Genomic DNA, 23,888 nt, shown 5'->3' with positions numbered 1-23,888 from the left:
TCATTTTTAGATCTGGATCTTCACCCCATAGCTTCAAGTCTTCCTTACAATGTTCTCTAAGTACCACAAACAAAAAGCCACTAGTATTTAATTTCAACACACTAAAATTTTAACCCAAGAATGTATAACCAACCTATTTTGTGTTTATTTGTTATTATTTTTATGTTGCTTATGCTCAACAGCAGCATTTCTCTTCCAAGTAACATTTCCTTGAGGATCAATCCCATGTGTTAAAAATGTCACTTATTTTCTTTTTCACATAATTTGCACTCATTGCCAGTGAAAAGAGGTTTTGCTTCATGTGCTGATGAAAGCGAAAACAAAACCAGACCAAATATAAAAATATAACGCAATGCTAAAATATCCTCGGCCATATGAGCATTGCCTTTTTTATAATTTGCAGTTGTTTAATTGGTATCCCAGTACAAAGAATATATATAAAAATTAAACATTTATTGTCATTTACATTAGTTATTAAGATCCCGTTGTCTTATGAACAATTTTACATGTTCAATAAAGGCCCACTATTAATCAATCAATTAATCATAAACACTATTTACGTTTATGAGCTTTAGACAACAGCAGAAGTTAGCTTTGAGTTAGTGGAAGTTAGTGTGCACGCTGATGTCTGCAAAATGTCTTGTAAATCACTACAGAGCTGTTATCGGGTTACAAAAACAGCATTTTCGGTTTTAGAAGTGTTTATTTCTTGCTAGCTTTTACATAATATATGACAAAGAGATTATATTTACACAGAAACAAAACGGTTTGAAGCTAGCCTGTGACGTCACCACGCTGATGTCCGCAAAATGTCTTGTAAATCACTTCAGAGATGTTATTAGATTCCAGAACTAGCATTTTCAGTTTTACAAGTGTTTATTTTTCCCTAGCTTTTACACAATATATAAGAAACATGTTATATAAACACATAAATGAAGCATTTTTACAGGGACCTTCCACGGTGCCGCTCGACTGTGATTGGCTGATTGCCACTCATTAAATAAAGGAACAGAATGAAACAGAATTAGGGAATAACCCTGTTGTGTCTAATGATTTGTGGATGGTAATGCTGGATTTTTAGTTGCAAATTGAGTTTTACTGGCGACGCGTTAGCAGGTCGACATATTGGTAATCCCACCGATCTACCTGTAAAGCAGGTAAGCAATTTTAAGGACACGTGTCCCATTTTTCCATGTTCACCCAGAGGTGCGTCAGGAAAAATGCCCCGAGTAAAACCAAATCAACAATGAACATACATACTAGGCCTGTTTCGGAACCAGAAAGACCAATATTTAAATATTTAATGTTTGCCCGCCCACGTGATTGAAAACGCGTTTCGTTTGAGGGATATTTGTGCCTCTTCAGCCCCCGTTGGTCACAATGCGGTTCACGGAAGCCTTGTCAAGTTAGAGAAACTAGTTACAACTTCTTCCGGGTTTCTACCACAATAAGTGAAAATAATGGCAAATAGTGGGATTTTTGTTTCTGGTTATAGATCAGATACAAGCAATAACAATAATCACAGATTGCGGTAACGATAGTGAATGTTGCCGTTTGACACACAACTCATACACACCAGCTGCTGTTCATTTTAAAATACGTTTAATCTTTAATTTTGAAGGTCTGTGACGTGGAATTACGGAACCAAAACGCTTATTTTTTTGGTTTTCACATCGGTTTTACTCGTGGTTTTTGCATCCAGTGACTGTAGAAAATAAAGATCTGAAGGTGAGTTTTTACGGCATATTAATGAAATAATTGTTACATATACAACGAATGTAGTTATCCCTTTTCGTGTGTTTTTATCGAAAAGTGTACTAAGAAAGTAAGATTGTTCACCTCACGTTGTGGTGGGTTTTGTTTTCACATTTGTCTTTAAAGAGTTTTGCGGAATGTTATTTTTTTGTGAAAAGAATAAATTAATAAAACAGTACCAAGTTGATCAGTTAATATTTTACAGACACCCACAGCTAAACAGTAACCTGGAGTGTGTTGGATTTTTTCATTAATTTGCAAAACTTTTGATTATCAAGTAACTATGTCAGTAATTTATTTAAAACAAATAAAACTTTTTACCCCTGGCAACTTCCTTAATATCTAGGTTTTTTGCTACTATAGCAACCACAACAAAGGGGAAAACAATAGGCAGTGGCTATTCATACATTCCTATAGAGAACTTACATTGGCACATAGTGTTTCTGTCATTGGTTAATATAGGTCACGTGATCATGAGGCTATGTACTTGTACATGTATTTGCTGTTGACACATAGATTCCTAATCTACATTAACCACAACCGCTAATCCTAGCCCTAACCATAACAACGCTGTGCTACATACGAATGTTATTAATACGGAGTGGCTACACACCCAACCACAACCGACCAATGAGCGCGCTTGTAAGCTCACTTCCGGTTTCAACGCGGGAGGGAAAAGAGGCGGATATTTTCTCACCAGCTGCGGGAGGGTTCGCAGCCCACGAAAGAGCTGTGATCTAAAGTGGTTCTGTTTGGCTCATCACACCCAGGGAACAGTGTCAAACTAATACCATCTTATACAGCCAACAAGCAGCATTTTGTTCAAAAACTGTTTCGTCGTTGTTAACAGGCTTCCATTCAAAATGCTTATGAAGTTTGTTTTCATCCATTGCGGCGCTTTCGCAGTAATTAAAGACGGTGCCATTAAATGTGTCAAACATACGCCGCAATAGAGCCTTAAAAAGTGGTGTAAAAAACGTAGTTTAGATGCACAAAACATGTCAAATACATGATCACAGTTGGGCGAATAAGGTAAGACATTATATTTATCTGCCCAACGGTTGGGCGAATAAGGTAAGACATTATATTTATCTGCCCAACGGTTGGGCGAATAAGGTAAGACATTATATTTAGCTGCCCAACGGTTGGGCGAATAAGGTAAGACATTATATTTATCTGCCCAACGGTTGGGCGAATAAGGTAAGACATTATATTTATCTGCCCAACGGTTGGGCGAATAAGGTAAGACATTATATTTAGCTGCCCAACGGTTGGGCGAATAAGGTAAGACATTATATTTATCTGCCCAACAGTTGGGCGTATAGCCTTTATAAAGCATTTTAAGTTGTGAACCAAGCCAATCAGCTACAGGGTTTGATTTGGATAAGCAAGACTGTGTAAAGAATTACTTTTAAGATACTCATAATAATAATAATGTCACCTTTATTGTCATTGTATATATTCATACATGCAATGAAATTTGTCCTCTGCATTTATCCCATCCTAATTACAGTTAGACACAATCCAACCACTAGGAGCAGTGGGCAGCCACAGTCCAGCGCCCAGGGACCAACTCCAGATGTAGAGATGCTGCCTTGATCAGGGGCAGAGAAAGGAGCAAACCCTAAATAATATGTTTTGATTGTGGGAGGAAACCGGACTGCTTGGAGGAAACCCATACAGACACGGGAAGAACATGCAAACTACACACAGAAAGGGCTGGAAGCGATCCCACATCCTTCTTGCTGTGAGGCATCAGTGCTAACCACTAAGCCATCCTGCTGCCTAATCCATTGCAAATCCGAGAATCCATAGCGAATGACTTCCACCTTTTCATTATCGTAGTGTTTATATGGTTAATAATACTATGTAGTAACAGTTTTGTGTATATTTTATAGTTTGTGTTGTGTGTGTGTGTCTAGTAAAATATAGCTTAGTTATAGATATGGTTCAGTGCTTTGTTCCTGAACTGCAATCACTACTCAGGCGTCTCATGTACTCGCAAGTACATGTATGGTCACTTCCAAGTTGCATAGCACATCTCCTGCGGTGAAAATGATCGGTTAGCGAGCATTAAATTGCAGTCACCCATGACAAAACTAACTAATAAAAAAAATACTACAAATTCCTGTTGAGCTGGATTCAAATTCAATGTAGCAAAAGCATTTACACATGTGCACACAGGGCTTGACAATAAGGCAATTTATGCACTGGCCCACAGGGCCAGTAGAATTTGAAAGTTACTGGCCCGGATGAAAATATCACTTGCCCAGAACCGGGGGGTAACCGATATGAATTTTTTAAATCAACACTCAGACATTAGAATTGGGTTTCCTTAATGCAAAAACACTTGAAAACAAACACAATATTCTTATACGACATGATAAAAACAAAGTGAGTCAACTTTGAAAAAAAACAACACTCAGACATTAATACAAAAATAAATTTATTTCTTGATCATTTACAAAATTAATATGTTAAATTTCATATACCAAGCTCCCTTGCTAATGTTGTCACCTTGGGGTGTCCACAAGGTCATACTGATTAGACTTTTAAACTGGCGTATGAAATCATACCAGATGTCTACCAGTACTTGGTATATTTATACTTACTTGTCAGCATATTCTGGCATGGCCCTACAAGTTCCACAGAAGACAACCTCGCTCTCCTCATCACACTCCAGCCATGGCCGTCTTTTCTTCCATGAAGCTTGCCAAGTTTTCCTCACCCTTTTCTTCTCATATTCAGCATCAGCAGCCTTCCTCTTCTGTGCTTGTTTTGAGGGTGATAGCTGTTCTTTCCTTTGCTTCCCTGGTTTCTGCCCAGAGGCAGGAGGTTTCAAGAAATTCATAATATTCACTGCGCTCGATCTTGCTTAAGCGAAAATGATGCGTCGATGTTGAAGCGAAATTCGCGCCACATCAGAAGATGCTCCTGCAGACGAAATTCGTCTGCACTTCGGCAATGTTCCAAACATTGCGAAGTGGCGCAACATGTCCTGTCTCAGCAGCCTGTGAGCAGGACTTATGTCTCTTTTGTTCTTTATTTCACAATTATGACAAGAGTTTTTGGAGCGAGCAGCAGCCCCACAGCAGCGGGAGCAGAGTTTCTTTTTTTTTTCTTTTTTTTATTGTTTACATGTGTGTGCGTGAACGGGACAGTTGGTCCTCAAACTGGGTCCCGCAGAGGCAGAAGGACCGCTGAAAACAGCCGTCATCCAGACGCAGCTCCTGCAGCAGATAATGATACTGCCTGAATTGGGAACGTCTCATGACGTTTGTCAGCTTTCCACAACAACTCGCTCCGTGTGATCAAGGTCCGTCGTGTTATAGCAAAAGCAGAGCGACACACCCGGCGAAGGAGGCGCGTCCGTTGCCACGCGACCCCCGCGAATTTATAGCATCTGATCGCGCCCGGTGTGAATGCAGCATTAGACTAATAAATTTGCCCAAAGCGATTTTAATTCTTACTGGCCCATACGGACCAGTGAAATATGAACTTCACTGGCCCGTGGTGGCCCGGAACGTGTAAAAAAGGCCACCGGGCCATCGGACCAGTGCTATTGTCGAGCCCAGGCACACATGCACGAGGTGTGCTGTTTTGCAAGGTGAGCCACTGAGCCTTCAGCAGTATTTTTCATGTCTTTTTAACTAAGTGAACCAGCAGCAAAACAAAAACATTGACCTGGTAACTGTGACATCCACCAATCAGAGACTCTGCTGCTTAATTTTAGGATTGTGGGTAGTGTAAGTCTTTTCTGTGACATCACAAATAAAACACAGTTTTGTTTAAAAAATAAAAGAAGCTTATTATCAGACAGACCTTTGTTATCTACCATCCGTCGTGGATGGTTAGAACTGTTTAGCCCATAATTCCTTTAATAATTTCTGAATTCCTATGGATAACTACTTCCGTAACACACTGTTGAACTCTATACCCATCCCAACCGTACTACAATTTGTCGTGCACGTGCTTCTCACACTAGATTATGAACTGTTTCTGAATGTGTCAACATGATTAAAAGTTATTGTGTTGTTGGAGTTACATGTAACAAGCCACATAATCTGTCACTTCATTTGTAGTGAGACAACAGAATCAGGAAGAAGGAAGCTAGTCCCAGGGTGGGAATAAACTGTGGTGGCCGCGTACATATGCTGTTCACATTTCATCTCAGGTAAGTAAAATCATATTGTAAATGATTAATTTTATTTATTTTTAACAAATGAAGCCCATCTTGTGTGATAAGGCTGTTTTCACATCCTGTTGTGTGGTGTTACTCAATTAGCTCACTGTGAGCTAATTGGGTAACGTCTTTAAAAGATTAATTAAATAATATGCTGCACTTTGTCAGAGCAAAAAGGCACAAAACAAAAGCTACTGACAGTTGAAGTTTGCCTCACTGACAGTCACCGCTTACTTGGCGATCTTAAGTGTAAGCCACACTGTGGCGGATTGAGGAAACACATAAGTAACAGATATGAAATTGTGAGATCAGTTTGTGTCTGTTTTTGTCTCATACAAATCTTTTTCTTATTCATTAAATGCATTTTTCATCAGCTGATGTCTGTCGGAAAGTTTTGTGCACGCTCAAACATCAGACGGAGATCTTCCCCATTTGTTGTGGATATCTGGTTGATGTTAGTTTTAGCTACGCATTATCTGTTCATCTTGTGTTTGTGTCCAGACGTGCTGCACACCCTCATTTGATGGTTGTCCACTCATTCCCTCAGAGCCCTAAATCCACCGGAAACTGATTATCTGATTTTTGCAACCAGACAAATTATTTCAATCCATTAATAATCAGTTTAACCCATCTGTCACAGTATGACTGCACAATTAAGCTAGTCATACTCATTAAACATCTTTTAATGTTGGCATAGAAAATAGCAATCGACCTATATCAGTAGAGAGAAACTGTAACTCTTCAATACATAAAGATGAGCAACTGGGTTGTGATTGCTGATCCTTAGATTGGAAGGGAAGTAAATCATGTTCAGTTTATTTTATTTATATGGCACCAAATTACAACAAAGCTACCTCAAGGTGCTTCACACAAGCTTCATTCCTAATCTTGTCCATTCTCGTCACTCCCAAAGAGAATCTCAACAGCTCTGCCACCTCCAGCTCTGCCTCCTGTCTTTTTGTTAGTGCCACCGTCTCTAAACCGTACAACACAGCTGGTCTCACTACTGTCTTTTATACTTTCCCCTTCACTCTTGTTGATATTCTTTGGTCACAAATCACTCCTGCCACCTTTCTCCACCCACTCCACCCTGCCTGCACTCTCTTCTTCACCTCTTTACCACATTCTCCATTACTTTGAACAGTTGACCCCAAATATTTAAACTCATCTACTTTCACCACTTCTACTTGTAACTGCACTATTCCACTGGGCTCCCTCCCATTCACACACATGTACTCAGTCTTGCTTCTACTGACTTTCATTCTCCTTCTCTCCAAAGCATATCTCCACCTCTCCAGACTAGTCTCAACTTGCTCTCTACTCTCACTGCACATCACAATGTCCTCTGCAAACATCATAGTCCATGGGGACTCCTGTCCTGTCTGATCTCATACGTCAACCTGTCCATCACCACTGCAGACAAGAAAGGGCTCAGAGCTGATACTTGGTGTAATCCCACCTCCACCTTGAATGAGTCTGTCATTCCTACTGCACATCTCACTGCTGTCACACTATTCTTGTACATGTCCTGCACTACCCTAACATACTTCTCTGCCACTCCAGACTTCCTCATACAATGCCACAGCTCTTCTCTTGGCACCCTATCATAAGCTTTTTCTAAGTCCACAAACACACAATGTAACTCTTTCTGGCCTTCTCTGTACTTCAACAGTATTCTCAGAGCAAACATTGCATCTGTAGTGCTCTTTCTCGGCATGAAACCATATTGCTGCTCACAGATCTCCAACTGTTTTCTAAGCCTAGCTTCTACTACTCTTTCCCATAACTTCATGCTGTAGCTGATCAACTTTATGCCTCTGCAGTTACTGCAGCTCTGCACATCATCCTTGTTCTTGAAAATAGGAACCAGCACACTTCGTCTCCACTCCTCAGGCATCCTCTCACTTTCCAAGATTTTATTAAACAATCTGGTTAGAAACTTTGCTGCCGTCTCTCCTAGACATTTCCATGCCTCCACTGGAATGTCATCTGGACCAACTGCCTTTCCACTCTTCATCCTCTTCATAGCAGCCCTCACTTCTTCCTTACTAATCTCTTGTACTTCCTGACTTACTCTCACCACATCATCCAGCCTTTTCTCTCGCTCATTTTCTTTATTCATCAGCTCTTCAAAATATTCCCTCCACCTTCTCAGCACACACTCCTCACTTGTCAGCACATTACCATGTGCATCTTTTACCACCCTAACCTGCTGCACATCCTTTCCAGCTCTGTCCCTTTGTCTGGCTAATCAGTACAAGTCCTTTTCTCCTTACTTACTATTCAACTTCTTGTACAGCTCACAATATGCATTTTCCTTCGCTTTTGCCACTTTTCTTTTCGCCTTACGCCGCATCTCCTTGTACTCTTGTCTACTTTCTTCATCTCTCCGACTATCCCAAAACCTTCTCGCCAACCTCTTTCTCCTTATGCTGTCCTGGACCTCTTCATTCCACCACCAAGTCTCCTTGTCTTCCTTCCACTGTCCAGATGTCATACCCAGTACTGTCCTAACTGTCTCCCTCACCACATCTGCAGTACTTTTTCAGTTGTCCAAAATTGCTTCCCCTCCAACCAGTGCTTCTCTCACCTGCTCGCTAAATTTCACACAACAGTCTTCCTCCTTCAGCTTCCACCATCTGATCCTTTGTTGAGCTCTCACTCTCTTCTTCTTCTTTACCTCTAAAGTCATCCTACAAACATCCTATGCTGTCTAACGACACTCTCTCCTGCCACCAACTTACAGTCTCTGATTTCTTTTAGCTTGCATCTCCTATAAAGAATGTAGTCCACCTGTGTACACCTTCCTCCACTCTTATATGTTACCCTGTGCTCCTCCTTTTTCTTAAAGTAGGTGTTCACCACAGCCATTTCCATCCTTTTTGCAAACTCAACTACCATCTGTCCTTCCCCATTCCTATCCTTGATACCATATCTACCCATTACTTCCTCATCACCTCTGTTCCCTTCACCAACATGCCCATTGAAGTCCGCTCCTATTACCACTCCTTCATGCTTGGGCACACTCTCCACCACCTCATCTAACACACTCCAGAAATCTTCTTTCTCCTTCATCTCACAACCTACCCGTGAGGCATATGCACTGATGATATTCATCATCACCCCTTCAATTTCCAACTTCACACTCATCACCCTGTCAGACACTCGCTTAACCTCCAACACACTTTTAACATACTCTTCCTTTAAAATGACCCCAACACCATTTCTCTTCCTGTCCTCACCATGGTACAACAACTTTTAACCACCACCGATGCTCCTGCTCTTACTTCCCTTCCACTTGGTCTCTTGCACACACAATATGTCTACCTTTCTCCTCTCCATCATATCACCCAGCTCTCTCCCTTTAGCAGTCATACTACCAACATTCAAAGTCCCCACTCCCATTTCCACCCTTCTAGTTTTCTTCTCCCGCTGTTTGTGGAAATGTTCTCCTCCTCTTCTTCGTTGTCTTCGCCCAGCAGTAGCCTAATTTCCACCAGCACCCCATTGGGCAACAGCACCGGTGGCGGACGTGGTTAACCCAGGCCTCGACCGATCCGGTATGGAAATTTGATTCTTAGTCTGCATAGTTGGGTTGGCTTGTTTTACGCCGGATGCCCTTCCTGACGCAACCCTCCTCATTTATCTGGGCTTTGGACTGGCACTCAGAATGTACTGGCTGTCATCATTCAGTTTCACAATTTTCCATTTTTTTTTAAATTCATATGGCAAGTTTAGGTATTTGCTTGGTTTGTTCTCTGCTGGAGGAATGAGTGTTTTTTTTCTTCTTCTTCATTGAAAATAATACACAGCTCAGTTATCATATATGATAAATAAAAGTGATTGCAGTGATATTGCATCAGTCTTGTCTTAAGTTGCTGCAGCAGACTTTGACTCAACTGTCAGTTAAAGAAAAACAAAATGATTTTTATGCAGTACTGTTGCTCTCTTGTTTTCAGCTGCACTATTTCCACGCTCATATCTGGAAGCTGCCCACGACAACCCAAAGCTGGCCGCTAGGCAACGCCACTGCAGCCACTGAGGTTTGAATGTCTTACTTGAGTTCTGTCAGATTTATCCTCTTACTCAGTTATGCACACAGGAAATCACGCTGTACCTCAATACTCCTCTATACTTTAAATGGTAAATGGACTGCATTTCTATCATACTTTCACACACAAATCACATTACCGCGATGATTCACATTCAGATTCACACAGCGATGTCTGAGTGTTGCCATGCCAGATGCTCAGCTGCACATCGAGAGCAACATGCGGATTAAAGACTGGGGATTTGAACTGTGGATCCTCTGGTTACAAACCCATCTTTTTAAGCACTGAACCATCACCTTTAACTTGCTGTGTTTAATGGGCGCTGATCGTTCTGAACACAACTCATTGAAAATGTTGTAGAAATTCTTTGTAAAGGTTATTTTATTGATAAAGTCAGACTTGACTGTCGTAATAGGGCCCTCCAGGACCCAATACAGTTCTGTTGTGTGGTGGATGCTGTAGAAATACAGTCTGTTTGCCATTTAATGTATACATTCTGCAGTATATCATGTAATACACGCATGTTTGGCTGTAATATATCTTTTACTTTTGAATTGTGTGCTGTTAATAAAATCTATTTATTTTTGCTTCTTCAGACTGGTGGGTTGATGGCTGCTTGTACCCTCTTTCTGCGGCTGCCAAAGCTGCGCTATGTACCATGCTTGAGGAAAGCTCGAAGTGTTTACAACAAACCAGAGAATGAAATAGTTGAGCAGGATGGGAAGAGAGCGACGTTAAAACATCGGGAAACCTCTTCCCAAGGAGACAACAGGCTGTGTTCCAATCCTTCCTTGTACCTTCATCCTGTAAGGAGCTCAAGAACCTTCCAGAGCCATATAGCTGATGACGATGATGAGTCATATACCCCACAGTATCAGTCCAACTCAAAAAACACACAACCAGTACCTACAGATGTTAAAATGCAAACACGGGCCTTCACCAGATCTCGGATGGAGTATGCTTCCATAACTCTTGACCTCAATGAGCGGCCTCCACCAATAGGATGGGAACAAGCTGAGATGTGGCTTCAGAAAGTGCCCGTTTTAAAGAATACCATGAAAGCATCTGACGTGTGTCTCATTCTTGCAGAGCTAAGCTGCTGCGACCCTGACAAGCTGTTGTTATTGAAGACGGACCAACGTTTCATCACGCTTATACGGTACTGTTTTGAAAACCTGCGCCGCTTCACTGAAATTCAGTTGCTTGATGTGCTGCAGTCATTTGTGTGGCTGCAGCTGCCCTCTGACCACTTTATTCTGAACGTGCACGAGAATGAGATAAGCCAACGGGTAAACTGCATGAGCCTACACCAGCTACTTTTGGCTGCTGATTTGTGGCGCTGCATTGGCAGGAGGGTTCCTCAGTTTTTAAAGCACCTGTATGACTCAGTCAATTTGTATTGGGAAAATATGGGAGTCTCTGAGTTTGTCCATTTCTTGTATATAATGGGGGAAGGTAGGCATTGCCCAACAGACTTGATTGCACCTGTAGAGAAGGTTCTTATGCACCATCTTGAAAAGCTAAAACCTGAGGAGGTGGGCGCTATTTGCATAGGGCTCTTTAAATCCAAGTCATCACTTTCTATGGATGCAGTGACTCGTCTTGTTGATAAGGCGCACTCCTTTGTGGAGGAGATGAGTGATTTTGCTATGGTGAATGTGCTGAAATACCTTCGTTTCACTTACCTGTATCACAATGACTGGATGAATGCTATGATGCAAGAGGTGCCTCGACGGGCTCAAAAAATGGATGTAAAGGGTCTGATGCATGTGGTGCTGACTTGCTCAGCACTGCATTACCGCAATGAGCATATCCTTAGAGCTGTTGCTGACAACATGATGCCGCTGGTGCCACTCTGTCGGAGTAAAGACGCAGGCAAACTCCTGTGGTCCTTTGGCACGGTGAGATTTATCCCACCGAACCCAAATTTCTACGCAAGTCTTACAGATGCACTGAGACAGAGGAAAGATGAATTTGAACAATACCCAGAACATCTTCTTACGGGTCTCCTCGGCCTTGCCTTTGTGTCTCAGTTTCCAGAAGATTTAATTGCTTTAGCTTTGAGCCCTGCTTTTGTCAGCTTAGCACTGAACTGCGCAAAGCTGGATCTCAGAAAGGATTTCTTCACGTTAGATGGAACTGTGGCTCTGGAGTTGCCTCATTGGGTTGGGCCACGACTAAACGGTGAACTGAGGGCAGAAGTGGCAGAAATGCTGTGGAAAAATGCTCAGTCAACTGTGTGTCAGAAAGAAGAGACTCTGGAGGCAGAGTTCGGACTACAAGAACTTCTTGGGGGTAAAAAGTTTGTAATGAAGCGAATGATTCTCCCCCACACTCGTTCCATCGATCTGGAAGTACATCTGGATTCCACTGGACAGCCAATACCTGTAAATATAACAGGCAATAAAGTCACAGCATCTCCAGAGAACAGTTTATCCAAAAGTTCTTCTCCGCAAGATTGGGAAAGAATGAACACAGGAGTAACTTTAAGTGATGCATTTATAGCACAACTTACAAATAGCAAAAAGGTTACAGGACCTCAAACCCCATCTCTTGCATGTCAGTCAGTGCTTCTTCCCAGAGTTGATCCTGATGAGGATGCGAAGCTCTTTAACAGTGAGCTGGACCTGGCTCATGGCATTACACATGCCCTTACTAAACAAAGTGGTTTGAGATGTGACAACTACAGAGCACCAGTCAAACTTGCAATCCAGCTCTCCAGCAGAAACCACTACTGCTATCATTCACAGTACTTGCTGGGCTTCCATGCACTGAAGAGGAGGCAGCTCAAGTTGGCTGGCTACAGGGTTGTGGTGCTCAACTATCGTGACTGGTTACCCCTGCTGAGGAAAAGCCATGCTGAGAAGCTCGCTTACCTCCGCAAGAAGGTCTACGGCAATCTGAAATGATCCAGTCTGACCTTAAAACAGCAAAAGTCTCCAGTCATCCTGTTGGAATGTGGACATATTTTTCATCTGGATCCACCATTGGCTTTTGGTGTCATTGACTTTATATTTAGCTTTTCTTATGTTCAACTTATTTATGAATAAATTGGGGCTGAAATCTCAAGCAACACTGTTCTATCTAGGAATTGTCAATTTATATACTGAGTAACACGTCTAGCACAATTTTCAAAATAATGCCAAAGTATTGGGTAATAAGGCGAAGTAAGTCCTATGCAGGTCTAGGGTCTAGAGGGTCATCGGGTTCATCTATGAATCCATTTAAGTATGTGCCACAGTTTGTCTAAATGGGGTTGAAATTCAAATTCCTTGAACCAATTTCAGGGTTAATAGTGCAGCAGATAACAGAATATTTAGAGTAGAATCCAAGCATCCAATTCAGCACAAATACTACATTACTCTTTTGGGGAAAAAAAAACGATTGGCCACTTGAATTTTCAATCGGCGGTCAGGTAAGGGTCAATTGAAGAATTGCACAGGGGTCAAAATGAAAAGATGCTCCAATCATTGAAAACTATACCATATTATTTGCCTGATCATAAAGATTTCAAAAATGTATAGTTTGGACTATCTGTGACTGAATGTTGTAGAGTTATGGGGTAAAAACAGCAAGAATGGTGACAAATGTCAGTTTCAGTTTGTACAAGGGTCAGAAGTTAAAGTTGCTCCAATTTTGGTAAAAAGTGATGCAAATTATTGGTTGAGTTAAAAGGATTTTAAAAAGGAAACATTTTCACCGTGTGTCATGGTTAGTTATCATGTTACAGAGTAATATGTCACTTGTCATAGAATCCAATGGATGTCGACATTGTTTGGCCTTTATTTTGGAGACCAACTATTCAACACTGTCAAAACTATTCCATTTATTAATAATCATATTAGTTCAACCAATAATTTTCATCACTTTTTACCAAAATTGGAGCAACTTTAACTTTTGACCCCTGTACAAAGTGAAATTGACCTTTGTCACTATTCTTGTTCTTTTTACCCCATAACTCCATAACATTCAATCACAGATTGTCCAAACTATACCTTTTTGGAATCTTTATGATCAGGCAAATAATGTGTAGTGTTTAGTTTGATTGGAGCATTTTAAATTTTGACCCCTTCTATAGACCCCTACCTGGCTGCCAATTGAAAATTCAAGTAGCCAATCATTTTTTTGTCAAAAGAGTAAAGAGTAATGTCTAAGGTTTGTGCAAAATTTGGTGCTTGTATCACAATTTGAAGGATTGTTCCAGTTATCTGCTGCACTGTAACCAGTGACATACCAAGTTTGGCAGAATCCAGCAAAAGGACCTGGGAGGAGTAGGCCAACTTTGTTGGCCATCAGTGAAAAAGCAAAATTTTAACCTTTCACCACACACACAAAAAAACTTAACGTCAAGCAAAACTATCCCAGTAAGAGCATTTCTGGGGTTGACTTTAATCCACATACCAAGTTTGATAGAAATTGGTTGACGGAAATGGGGGAGCAGGAGAACATATAGACACTTTAATTATAGTATTTGCATTTTGGGTCTTGAAAGAAAAAGTTTAGGAATCAATGATCTGTATGTATCAAGACTGTTGAGTTTCATGACATGCAAACAAGAAGAGGGATAAAAAAATATCCAAGTCTGCAGCGTTGTTATGGACAAGCTGGGAAAGAGCTGAGTGGTCTTTCTTTTCATTCTTTTAAGTTAGAATGATACTGAAGCAATGAAGAAAAGGTTTGAAACATTTCTGATATGTACAATACCACATTCACTGTGTACAATAGAAGTACAGATACTGAGAGGAAGGACATGTTGTGTGGGCCGCCAGAAGAGGAGGTACTGCTGGCCCACCACCAGAGGGCGCCCTGCCTGAAGTGCGGGCTTCAGGCACGAGAGGGCGCTGCCGCCACGGACACAGCCGGGGTGACAGCTGTCACTCATTATCTCTTGACAGCTGTCACCCATCTACACTACATCATCTCACTCCATAAAGACCGGACGTCATCTCCACCTCGTTGCCGAGATATCATCTACCTGTGAAGGTAATTCTCTGCTGTATCTAAAACTGTATCATAAGTCTGAACTCTTTTGCAGCCGTTTTCTTGTGGTGTGCCTTATCTGCGGGATTGGCGTTTGGTGTGAACAGCGACGGCTTCGCTTCACACCCAAACCAGATAAGTGATTTAACAGGAGCTGCACGAGTGTGATTAGAGGTGGAGGTGACTTTCCACCTTCTGACTGTTTTTGTTACTGGGTGTGCACACACCCACATCTCACTGTTTGTGCTCCTCGCCAGCAGGACCAGATCCGACAGTAGGGGACGGTGATCACCTGGGAATTCGGGACTTGGCGGCTCCGGTATTCTCCGGCGGTGGAAATCGTGTGGTTCCGGCTCTTCTCAGGACAGACGTCTTCTGTCCTCGAACCTGCCCACACGTCACTTTGGTGTACTGACTGCTATCAGATTCTGTGATTGTCTGTATAATCGTTGTGCACATTCACAACATTAAATTGTTACCTTTTGGTTCATCTATTGACCGTTCATTTGCGCCCCCTGTTGTGGGTCCGTGTCACTACACTTTCCCCAACAGGACACTGGAGAGAGGTGTGTGCTGTTCCCGTTAAAAGGATTTTTTTTTTCTTCACCTTTTTCTTTCCATCTTTTGTGACACAGAAAATGTCTTTGGTGTGTGATCTATTTCTGCAGGAAATAATTTTAGCATCGTTCAGGGAGAACTTTGCTGAAGGACGAACCCCCCCCCCCCCCAAAAAAAAACCTGCATACAACTCCTGCAAAACTACCGTTCGTTCATGCAGATGATGACAACAAGCTCAATATTTTTAGAGTCAACAGAGTTTCAGGTAAAACAATTAACGCAGTGGTGTTTTTAACCATATGTATGAAGCTCATGCTGCACACTAACTGTAAAATGTCAGCATACCACTTCAATGAGGCCAATAAAACGGGCAGAAAATGTCTTACTGATCTTTAAAAGGAGGATTCATCTTGAACGCAGTTGCTGAAATTGTTTCCATTTAATTTAATGTGGCAGCCCTTTGTTTTGTATTTGTCTCGTATGAAGACAGCTGGATTTTTGCTGTTTTACATGTGTTTGCAAGATGTAAAAATAATACAGTATCCAGACTTGGAATAGAGAAGTCAATCTTGAGATAAAGGTACTTTGCATCAAAAGTTGAGATTGAAGGTTATAGAGTTGTCAATGTCCAACTTTTAACCAAGACCACAGGTCCTGATAAGGAAGTACATAATTTGACAAATTGTATAGCTTTCCACAAGGAAGCAAAGTCAACCACATTTGATTGAGCTACACAAGCGACCCTATTACCTGAGGCATCGTACTATAAACAGAACCGTTTGTTCCCCGAGTCCTCCCAGGTTGGATTCTCAGTAAATTTGGTATGTGGATGAAGCTGTAGCTCAGAATCCTCTTTTAAAAAGTCTTTATTTTGGAAAATGTCTAGGTCACAGTGGTCAGATGTCAAATTTTAGATACATTTTTATTTCTTAAATGCCCACCAAACTTGCCACACATATGGAGGTGTGTTCTGGAATTTCCAAGAAAGGTCATGTACAGTGCATTCAGAAAGTATTCACAACACTGCACATTTTATGTTACAGCCAAATTTATTTTTCCCTCAAAATTCTGCTCACAACCACCCCATAACATGAAAAAAGTTTTTTTTTTTTTTTTTTTTAATTCTGGCTAATTTATTAAAAATGAAAAACTAAAATCACATGTACATATGTATTCACACCCTTTCCTCAATACTTTGTTGATGATTACAGCCTCAAGTCTTCTGGAATATGATGCCACAACCTTGGTGCACCTACATTTGGGCCGTTTTACTCATTCCTCTTTGCAGCACCTCTCAAGCTCCATCAGGTTGGATGGGGAGCATCCATGGTGGATCCTTCATCTCTGGACAAGTAAAAATAAATAACATCTTTGCATGGTCACTGGATCCTTGATCTCTGGACATATTAGAGGTGCTGATAAGTTCTTGGCTTTGCCCAGAAAGAAGAGAGCCAGAGTTATGAAATAACACATTTATTCAAAATATTCCCCCCTGAGACTGATGCACTCGGTACAGCGTTGTTGCAATTTGTCTAGACCGTTCACATAGAATTCCTTTGGCTGGGCATCAAACCACCTCTCAGCCGCATGTTTGATGTCAGAAATATCCTCAAATGATGCTCCTTCAGGTGTTTTATCAAGTTAGGGAACAGATAAAAGTCTGAAGGGGCCAGGTCAGGTGAGTAGGGCGATGGCGAACCAATTGGAAACGTGGGGTGTTCAATTTGGCAGCCACAATGTTGGACGTGTGCGCAGGCGCATTGTCCTGCAGAAAAAGGATGCCTTTGGTCAGGTTTCTGTGGCGTTTCATCTTAATTACCTCCATCACCTGGTCCAGGAGGTTAGCATACTGTGCTGATAGTAGAGCCCTGAGGTAGGTAGTCAACTATACGAATGCTGTCTTCATCCCATGACCTTTTTGGCCAATTTCTGGGTGCATAACAGTGGCGGCTGGTGAAAAAAAATCTTGGGGCTGTTGTGCCAATAGATGTCCCTACCGAGTCCTGTACAGGCATTCAAATGAACAGTCGGAAAATTACTACAATTCCACAATAATCATTTAATGTCCTTCTCAAAATTAGCAGTTTCACAGATAAAGGTATCCATTTACAGCTATATTAGTCCTCATTTATACTATATTATAAGGAACCGTATCAAATATAATACAACACAAGTTCTTGAGCAATGAACATTTCACCATTTGACACCAATTACGCACATAGTACACCAAACTATACTGCGTTATCTTCAGCCAAACAGATCGTGGGTTTCACAGTGACACCCCTTAACAGAATAGAAAATATCACCAAATTTCGACTCTTTCAAGCTATGGAAAAATTCCTCAATTGACAAAAGAACATTATGTAAATACTACAATGTTCACACCACCTTCCAAAAAAGAGGGAGAGAGGTGGTGTGTGTGTGTCTTAATTCTAAGATAAGTGTGATTTTTGTGTGTGAAGGATGTGTGATTACTGTCCAGTATGAACCAAAAGTCTAGTTTTAAACATCACCAAAGACAAGTTCTGATTCAACAGCGGCATTGTGTTAACACGAGGCAGATTTACTGCTTACATCTCCTCTGTCTAAACTCCACAGGGAGTGTGTGTGTGAAAATGGACTGTTGAGTGAGTGAGGAGAGAGATATGTAGTTTTTAAGTGAATGAATAGGTATTTGTACACTAAAAATTTTACCAATGTTTACTCAAAAAAAATTGTGACAACAAAGTGACACATAATATAATTGAATAGATTTTAAGTTCTACAATTTTGATATAAAAAAAAATATTGGCTATATTAATTAAACCTAACCAAAAAAATTAAATACATGTTAATAAAAGCAACAGTTGAAATATCCTGGATTTAGTAATAGCGCACCAAATGATGCGTTATATGCCAAAAAATATTAAGTAAATCCTTGTCAATTTCACAAGGAAAGCTGATTCATATTTACCAAGTATCTGAGCAAAAATAATTTAGATTTACTAAATATCTGGAGGAAACTGAAGGGTAGTTCACTAAAGATCACTCCGCAACTGTCGTCGCCGCCGCCATCATGCCTGACTGTCTGAACTCTAACCTGATACATAATCAGCTTTATCACTGACTGTAGCAATCTAACTTTCCCGCATTAATTTTCTGTGGCGGGGTGAAAATTACAGCACCCAAAAGCCAATAAATTTAATGATGCTGATTGGCCAAATATTACTAATTTTCCTTAGCAGCCATACGCAATTGGTCATTTTGCTGCACTTCAGAGGGCTGTTGAGTGAGCGCCCAAGTAGAGAAATGATGCGTTGAATGTAATACGTTCTGTCGGTGGTAAAGAAATGCACTGCTGAATGAGATTCAGTTGGTGGAAATGTTATGTCGTAAAACTGACAATGGTAATACTTTATTAAAAAAATATATATATTCCCCTCCACATCTGGGAGGGCGGTGCCCCACCGCTTCCCCTATGGGACAGTCGCCACTGGTGCAGAACTTCGGCTGTGGGGACCCACTGTGCCACAATTTCTTTGCCTGTTCCTTGGTTTCAGGATCACAGATGTGGAGCCAGGTTTCATCCTCAGTCACTAACCTGGCCAAAAAGTCCTGTGCAGCTTCAGAATGGACCAAAACATGATGCCTCAACTCAATCCTTCTTCTGATCACTGTTCAAACATTTGGGCACCCACTTCACTGAAAGCTTGTGCATGTCTAGGATAGTGGTGATGAGCAACCCAATATGTTGGCAGATATTCACAGGTCCTCAATCACCTCATGGATTGCATCACATGTTCGGGGTACATGTGTTGGGGGTCAGTTGAGGTTGGGGGCACCCACTGCGGGGCTCATCTTCAATGGCGAAATGCCCAGTTTTGAAATGTGATATCCAGGTTTTGACAGTGCTGTAGGAAGGACACTTCGCCCCCAGTGTTTGTGACATCTCAGTGTGAATGCCCTTTGCTGACTTTCCCTGGAGAAACAAAAACTCCCGTAACTCCAACAGTGTGAAACTTGCTTGTACCTCTGCAATCACAGCTTATCACTAAAAGAAAAAAGAAAAAAAAAAACAGTTATAAGAATTGCAAACACCTGATATTTGCAGTTACATACTAAGACATTAGGCTGTCAAATGCCCTACACTCGTTTTTCTGTTTCATCTGGAAGGGGGCAAAGCCATGGCTTATCAGCACCCCCTTGTAAAAAAAAAAAAAAAAAATCTGTACATGGTGGAGCCTAGATCTTTGGACATAAATTAAAATATTTATTTACTTTAAGATTCAATAAAATGTTGACATAGAAAACCTGTAAAGCCTGTAGTACACAGAAAATTCACAGGAGGTATTGATAAGGGGATCGATAATAGGCATCAATATTGATAAAATCTTATCAATACCCATCCCTAATTAAAAACCCTGCTTCCAGAAAAAGCGCATTCATGATACTACCTGCTCTTCCCCCAGAAGGATCTACAGCCTTGGTGAAGGAATTCGGCTCCCCCTTCTCATCTACCCCCCCCCCCCCCCAGGCTGCTGTTGCCTAGCAACGTCAGACTTTACACACAGATGGAAATTGAACTCATCTGCACATAATGCATGTCTCCCTCCCTCCATCCCTATTACCCCCCCCCCCCCCCGTGTCTCTCCACTCCCCTCACCCTGGCTTCCTCCCTGCCACCTCGAAGGCAGCGTGGTTTTCACTGTTGCAGCCTTCAACCCCCAAGCTGGGTGGTGGGGGCCCTCCTGCTGCGGCCTTCACCCACTTTGCCTCAATTTGGATGATGGACTGCTTCAAGTTTAGAGCACATAAACAATGTCAAATGTATATGTGTTGTCTTTAATTTCGATATGTGCCATTATTACGGTAAACAATTAATAATTGTGGATTATTGCTGTATCTTGTCTGAGGTACTTGGAGTGTTAATGTGATTGCCCTTTTAGGGATCAATAAAGTTGTCTGAAGTCTACCGCAGTAATTTGAGTCAACAATTACTTAGTCTAGACCAGAGCTAAGCTAACGTTATCTTATGGGCTAACTAAAAGTGTCAGCCATTTTTGTTGATGTGTGATGCTGGTAGCTTAACTAATTGTACATAGAATGTGAATATATTACATATAGCAGTAAAGTCTTGTTAAAAATGTATTTAAAGATGCATTTTCAACATTAATCACATTATTGTCTCAGCAGTTGCAAATGTAAGCTGCCATGGCTATGACGTTAACTCCAGTACCTCGGGTTGCTCAACTTCCTTACAACATTCAGGACAAAAGTTCCGGCCCGACGTAGCATTGAAGGCATTTTTTTCCCCCAAGCTAGAGTTCGGAATCTCTGAATTTTTGAGGGTTCTGATTGCAGCATTAGCATGCACTGTAACTGACCCAGAAATGAGCCTGTTCAACGCATCTGAGAATTTATACATTCTGTGATACAAATGTTTTGTGTGTGTGTGTTTTTTCACAATATAGTGTAGCAAGATGAAGTCCGGATTGAAAAGACGTTCCTGCTAGCTTGGAATTCCCTTTGGCTGACCTGGTAGAGGAATGGCCGAGCGGACCGGGGTTTGATCCCACCGCCGTCCCGGCCACAAAGGTCCTCCGGTTACAATAGTGTATTTGTGAATAATTAGGTTTATATTCCCAACACAACAGTTTCAAGCTCCTGGAAACTTGCAATTTCAATTGCATGTGCAACAAAAACTCACAGTATCAGTCATTAATGTGTCTGCAGTATTAAATATTGAAAGCACTTGAGGGATATTTTTGCAGATGAAAGGAAAATTGACAAAATACAATGATTTTGGATTTTTATTCTTCCCTCAAAGTGCTAATTTGTTCAATATTGATTTAAATGCAGGAGAATCATTTGTTGGATGTCTTCTGCAACTCTTAATTCAAACAGTCAACGCTCACATCTTACTTTTACCAGTTTCATTATTTAAAAAAAAAAGAAAAAGAAATGAAGAAATCCGTTAAATGACCCTTTGGGTTTACTTCATGTCAGTATATTTGCAGGGGAACGAAGGTGCAAGTCTTGACTGTCCTTGTGCTTCGTGCAGGGGCGTAGGTTTGCATATGGACCATAGGGACAAGTCACAACCAATATTTTGGGATGGCAAAATAGTCCCTACCAATATTTAGCATTTTTGTTTATATAACAAAATCATTCACTATTTTTTTGCGAACTCGATTCTATAATTTTAGTCGTCATGTTTTGTGTTTTCGACGTGCCAGAGTGACAGGGTTACCCATGTTGCAATTTCATTAGCTCACGTTCTTCTCACATGGACGTAAACAAAGCGCATCTCGTGGCAGGTAGTGCTTCATTTGTAAAGTGGGAGGTCCCGGAGCACAGAGGATGGGTGGCCGGTGCAGTGTTGCCAAATGTATGATAATTATCGTATTTGTACGATAGTTTTGCCCTCTGTACGATGTACGATCAATAATGGGAAAAAAAAAATCCAATATGTACGATAATTTCTGTTGGTTGGCCAAACACACATCTCTTTCTGACACCCAAGAATCATTTTGCAGGCGTTGCACTCAGTCGGCATCAAAGACACACCACACACAGGCTGCTGCTGGCTTGGGCGGCCGTCATTTGAAAGCCCGCCCCCTCTCATACAGAGTAATGAGTTCCATCCAATCTCTGCCGTGACAGGAAGATTCCCCAGCCAACTTTTTTTTTTCGAAACGTTATTTCAACAAATGCAATAACAAACGAACAAAACACAAGAGCAAAGAGATATACAAGAAAAATAAAAAAGTTCCAAGTTCCTTATGGAGGTGTCAACATTTTTCTGTGTTCAACAAAATCTGCACAAGTGGCATCGGATGACGACAGCGACCTCGAGGTTGAATTCGACTCTTTCTAGTCTGGTAATTAACACGTTTGTGTCCCTTCACAGAAAAAAAAAAAAAAATGTTTCTAGTCTGGTAGTGCATTTGCGTTGTTTTTGTGCCATAGTTTCCCCATTACTATAATTACTGTTTAAAAATGTGACATAAAATTCTTTGTAAATTAAAAAAAAACAAACGCTAAATAGCTACGTTGTATGCGTTTGTTTGTGTACGATAATTTCTCCCAAAATACGATCATTTTGAGGTTTTGGTACGATAGTTTCATATTTCATATCTGGCAACACTGCTCCGGTGCAGAAAAACAAGAAGGGCGGGGTGGAGGGCTTGCGAACAATGCTGTGCGCCACACTTACAATAAACTCCACACCCACACAAACACGCACACACACCTTCACAAATGACACTAACATCCTGCCTTTTCCTCAAAAATTACTACATTTATGTTTGCTGTCTGTCTCTGTACTTTTCTGTCACTTTTGCGCTCTTTTTCATACTTTCCCTTGTTTCAAAAGTCACCGAACGCACTGTTGGAAAGAACGGGTTCTTGGCTTGCTGTCAAATTTTTCAGAGTGAGGGCTTATATGAGAACTTACGGTAATGAGAATCAGCGGCGCACTAGTTTTTTTTTTTTGTTTTTTTTTTCAGCGGCGCACTAGTGTGAAACTTCCGTGTTTTTCCTTTGCGTTATGACATCACAGGCTTACGTTTACCGTAATACATCATATATATCATTGGAAATCTTTTTTTTTTTTTTTTTTTTTTTTTTTGGCAAATTAGGTTGCCAGATACCTACAACTGCATTATTGATGAAGAGAATAGATTATACATCTTGGTTGCAAAAACTTTTTCTTTTTTTTTTGTTAGCTCCACAAGTATTTTTTTGTTGTCTTGTTCTCTCAGGTGTAGGCCTATAGAATAGATTAGTGATTTTGGGTGCAATTTTGTTATTTAAGCTATTTGTTTGTTTGCCTACACACTTAATAATGTAAATAAAGTGTTAAATTATTCAGCATTATGTCGTCATATGTTATGTATTATGCTGTACTTGTGCGTCTAATGGTATGAGTGGGTTAGGGGGTGGTGGTGGTGGGCAGGGGGGCCGGGGGGGTATTGTCCCTACCAAAGCTGAGACCAAACCTACGCCCTTGGCTTCGTGCTTTACTGTATGGCTGTGAGATCCGTCTGGTAACCGCTAACCTAAAGTGACAAGTGGATGTCTTCCGTACCAGGCCTTTTCAGAGGATACTAGGTACCACTGGAATGACTGTGTAGAAAAACAAGCGGTTGCTTAGGGAGGACAAGTTGAGCGTATTGCTTGCACTATGCATTTTGGTTATGTGGTACATTTCCCTGGTTATTATTATCTTGTATACCCGGTTCTTGCTGTAATACTGTCTGTCCCTCAGAAGGAACAAAGTTGATGTATTCCTCAGTTTGAATCTATTGAAAGTCACGCTGAAAACAGGCCCGGTGTCGTGGTCTGAGTTTGCGCCGGTCTCATTTTACCAAGCGCATGCG

The 23,888-nt window shown here is 41.1% G+C and overlaps 1 protein-coding gene across 1 annotated transcript; it reads left to right on the top strand.

The window, feature by feature from the left end:
• Window positions 1-1,684: 1,684 nt before the first annotated feature.
• On the top strand, window positions 1,685-13,070 carry LOC117525023 (FAST kinase domain-containing protein 5, mitochondrial). The gene is made up of 4 exons (XM_034186844.1): window positions 1,685-1,728; window positions 5,838-5,929; window positions 9,898-9,981; window positions 10,587-13,070. Exon 4 carries the CDS (start codon window positions 10,599-10,601, stop codon window positions 12,897-12,899), a length of 2,301 nt encoding a protein of 766 aa, XP_034042735.1. The 5' UTR covers window positions 1,685-1,728; window positions 5,838-5,929; window positions 9,898-9,981; window positions 10,587-10,598; the 3' UTR covers window positions 12,900-13,070.
• Window positions 13,071-23,888: the final 10,818 nt, after the last annotated feature.

This window comes from Thalassophryne amazonica, chromosome 14 (assembly GCF_902500255.1).
Source record: "Thalassophryne amazonica chromosome 14, fThaAma1.1, whole genome shotgun sequence".
Classification (NCBI taxonomy): Eukaryota; Metazoa; Chordata; class Actinopteri; order Batrachoidiformes; family Batrachoididae; genus Thalassophryne; species Thalassophryne amazonica.
This window is presented reverse-complemented; position numbering and strand designations above follow the sequence as displayed.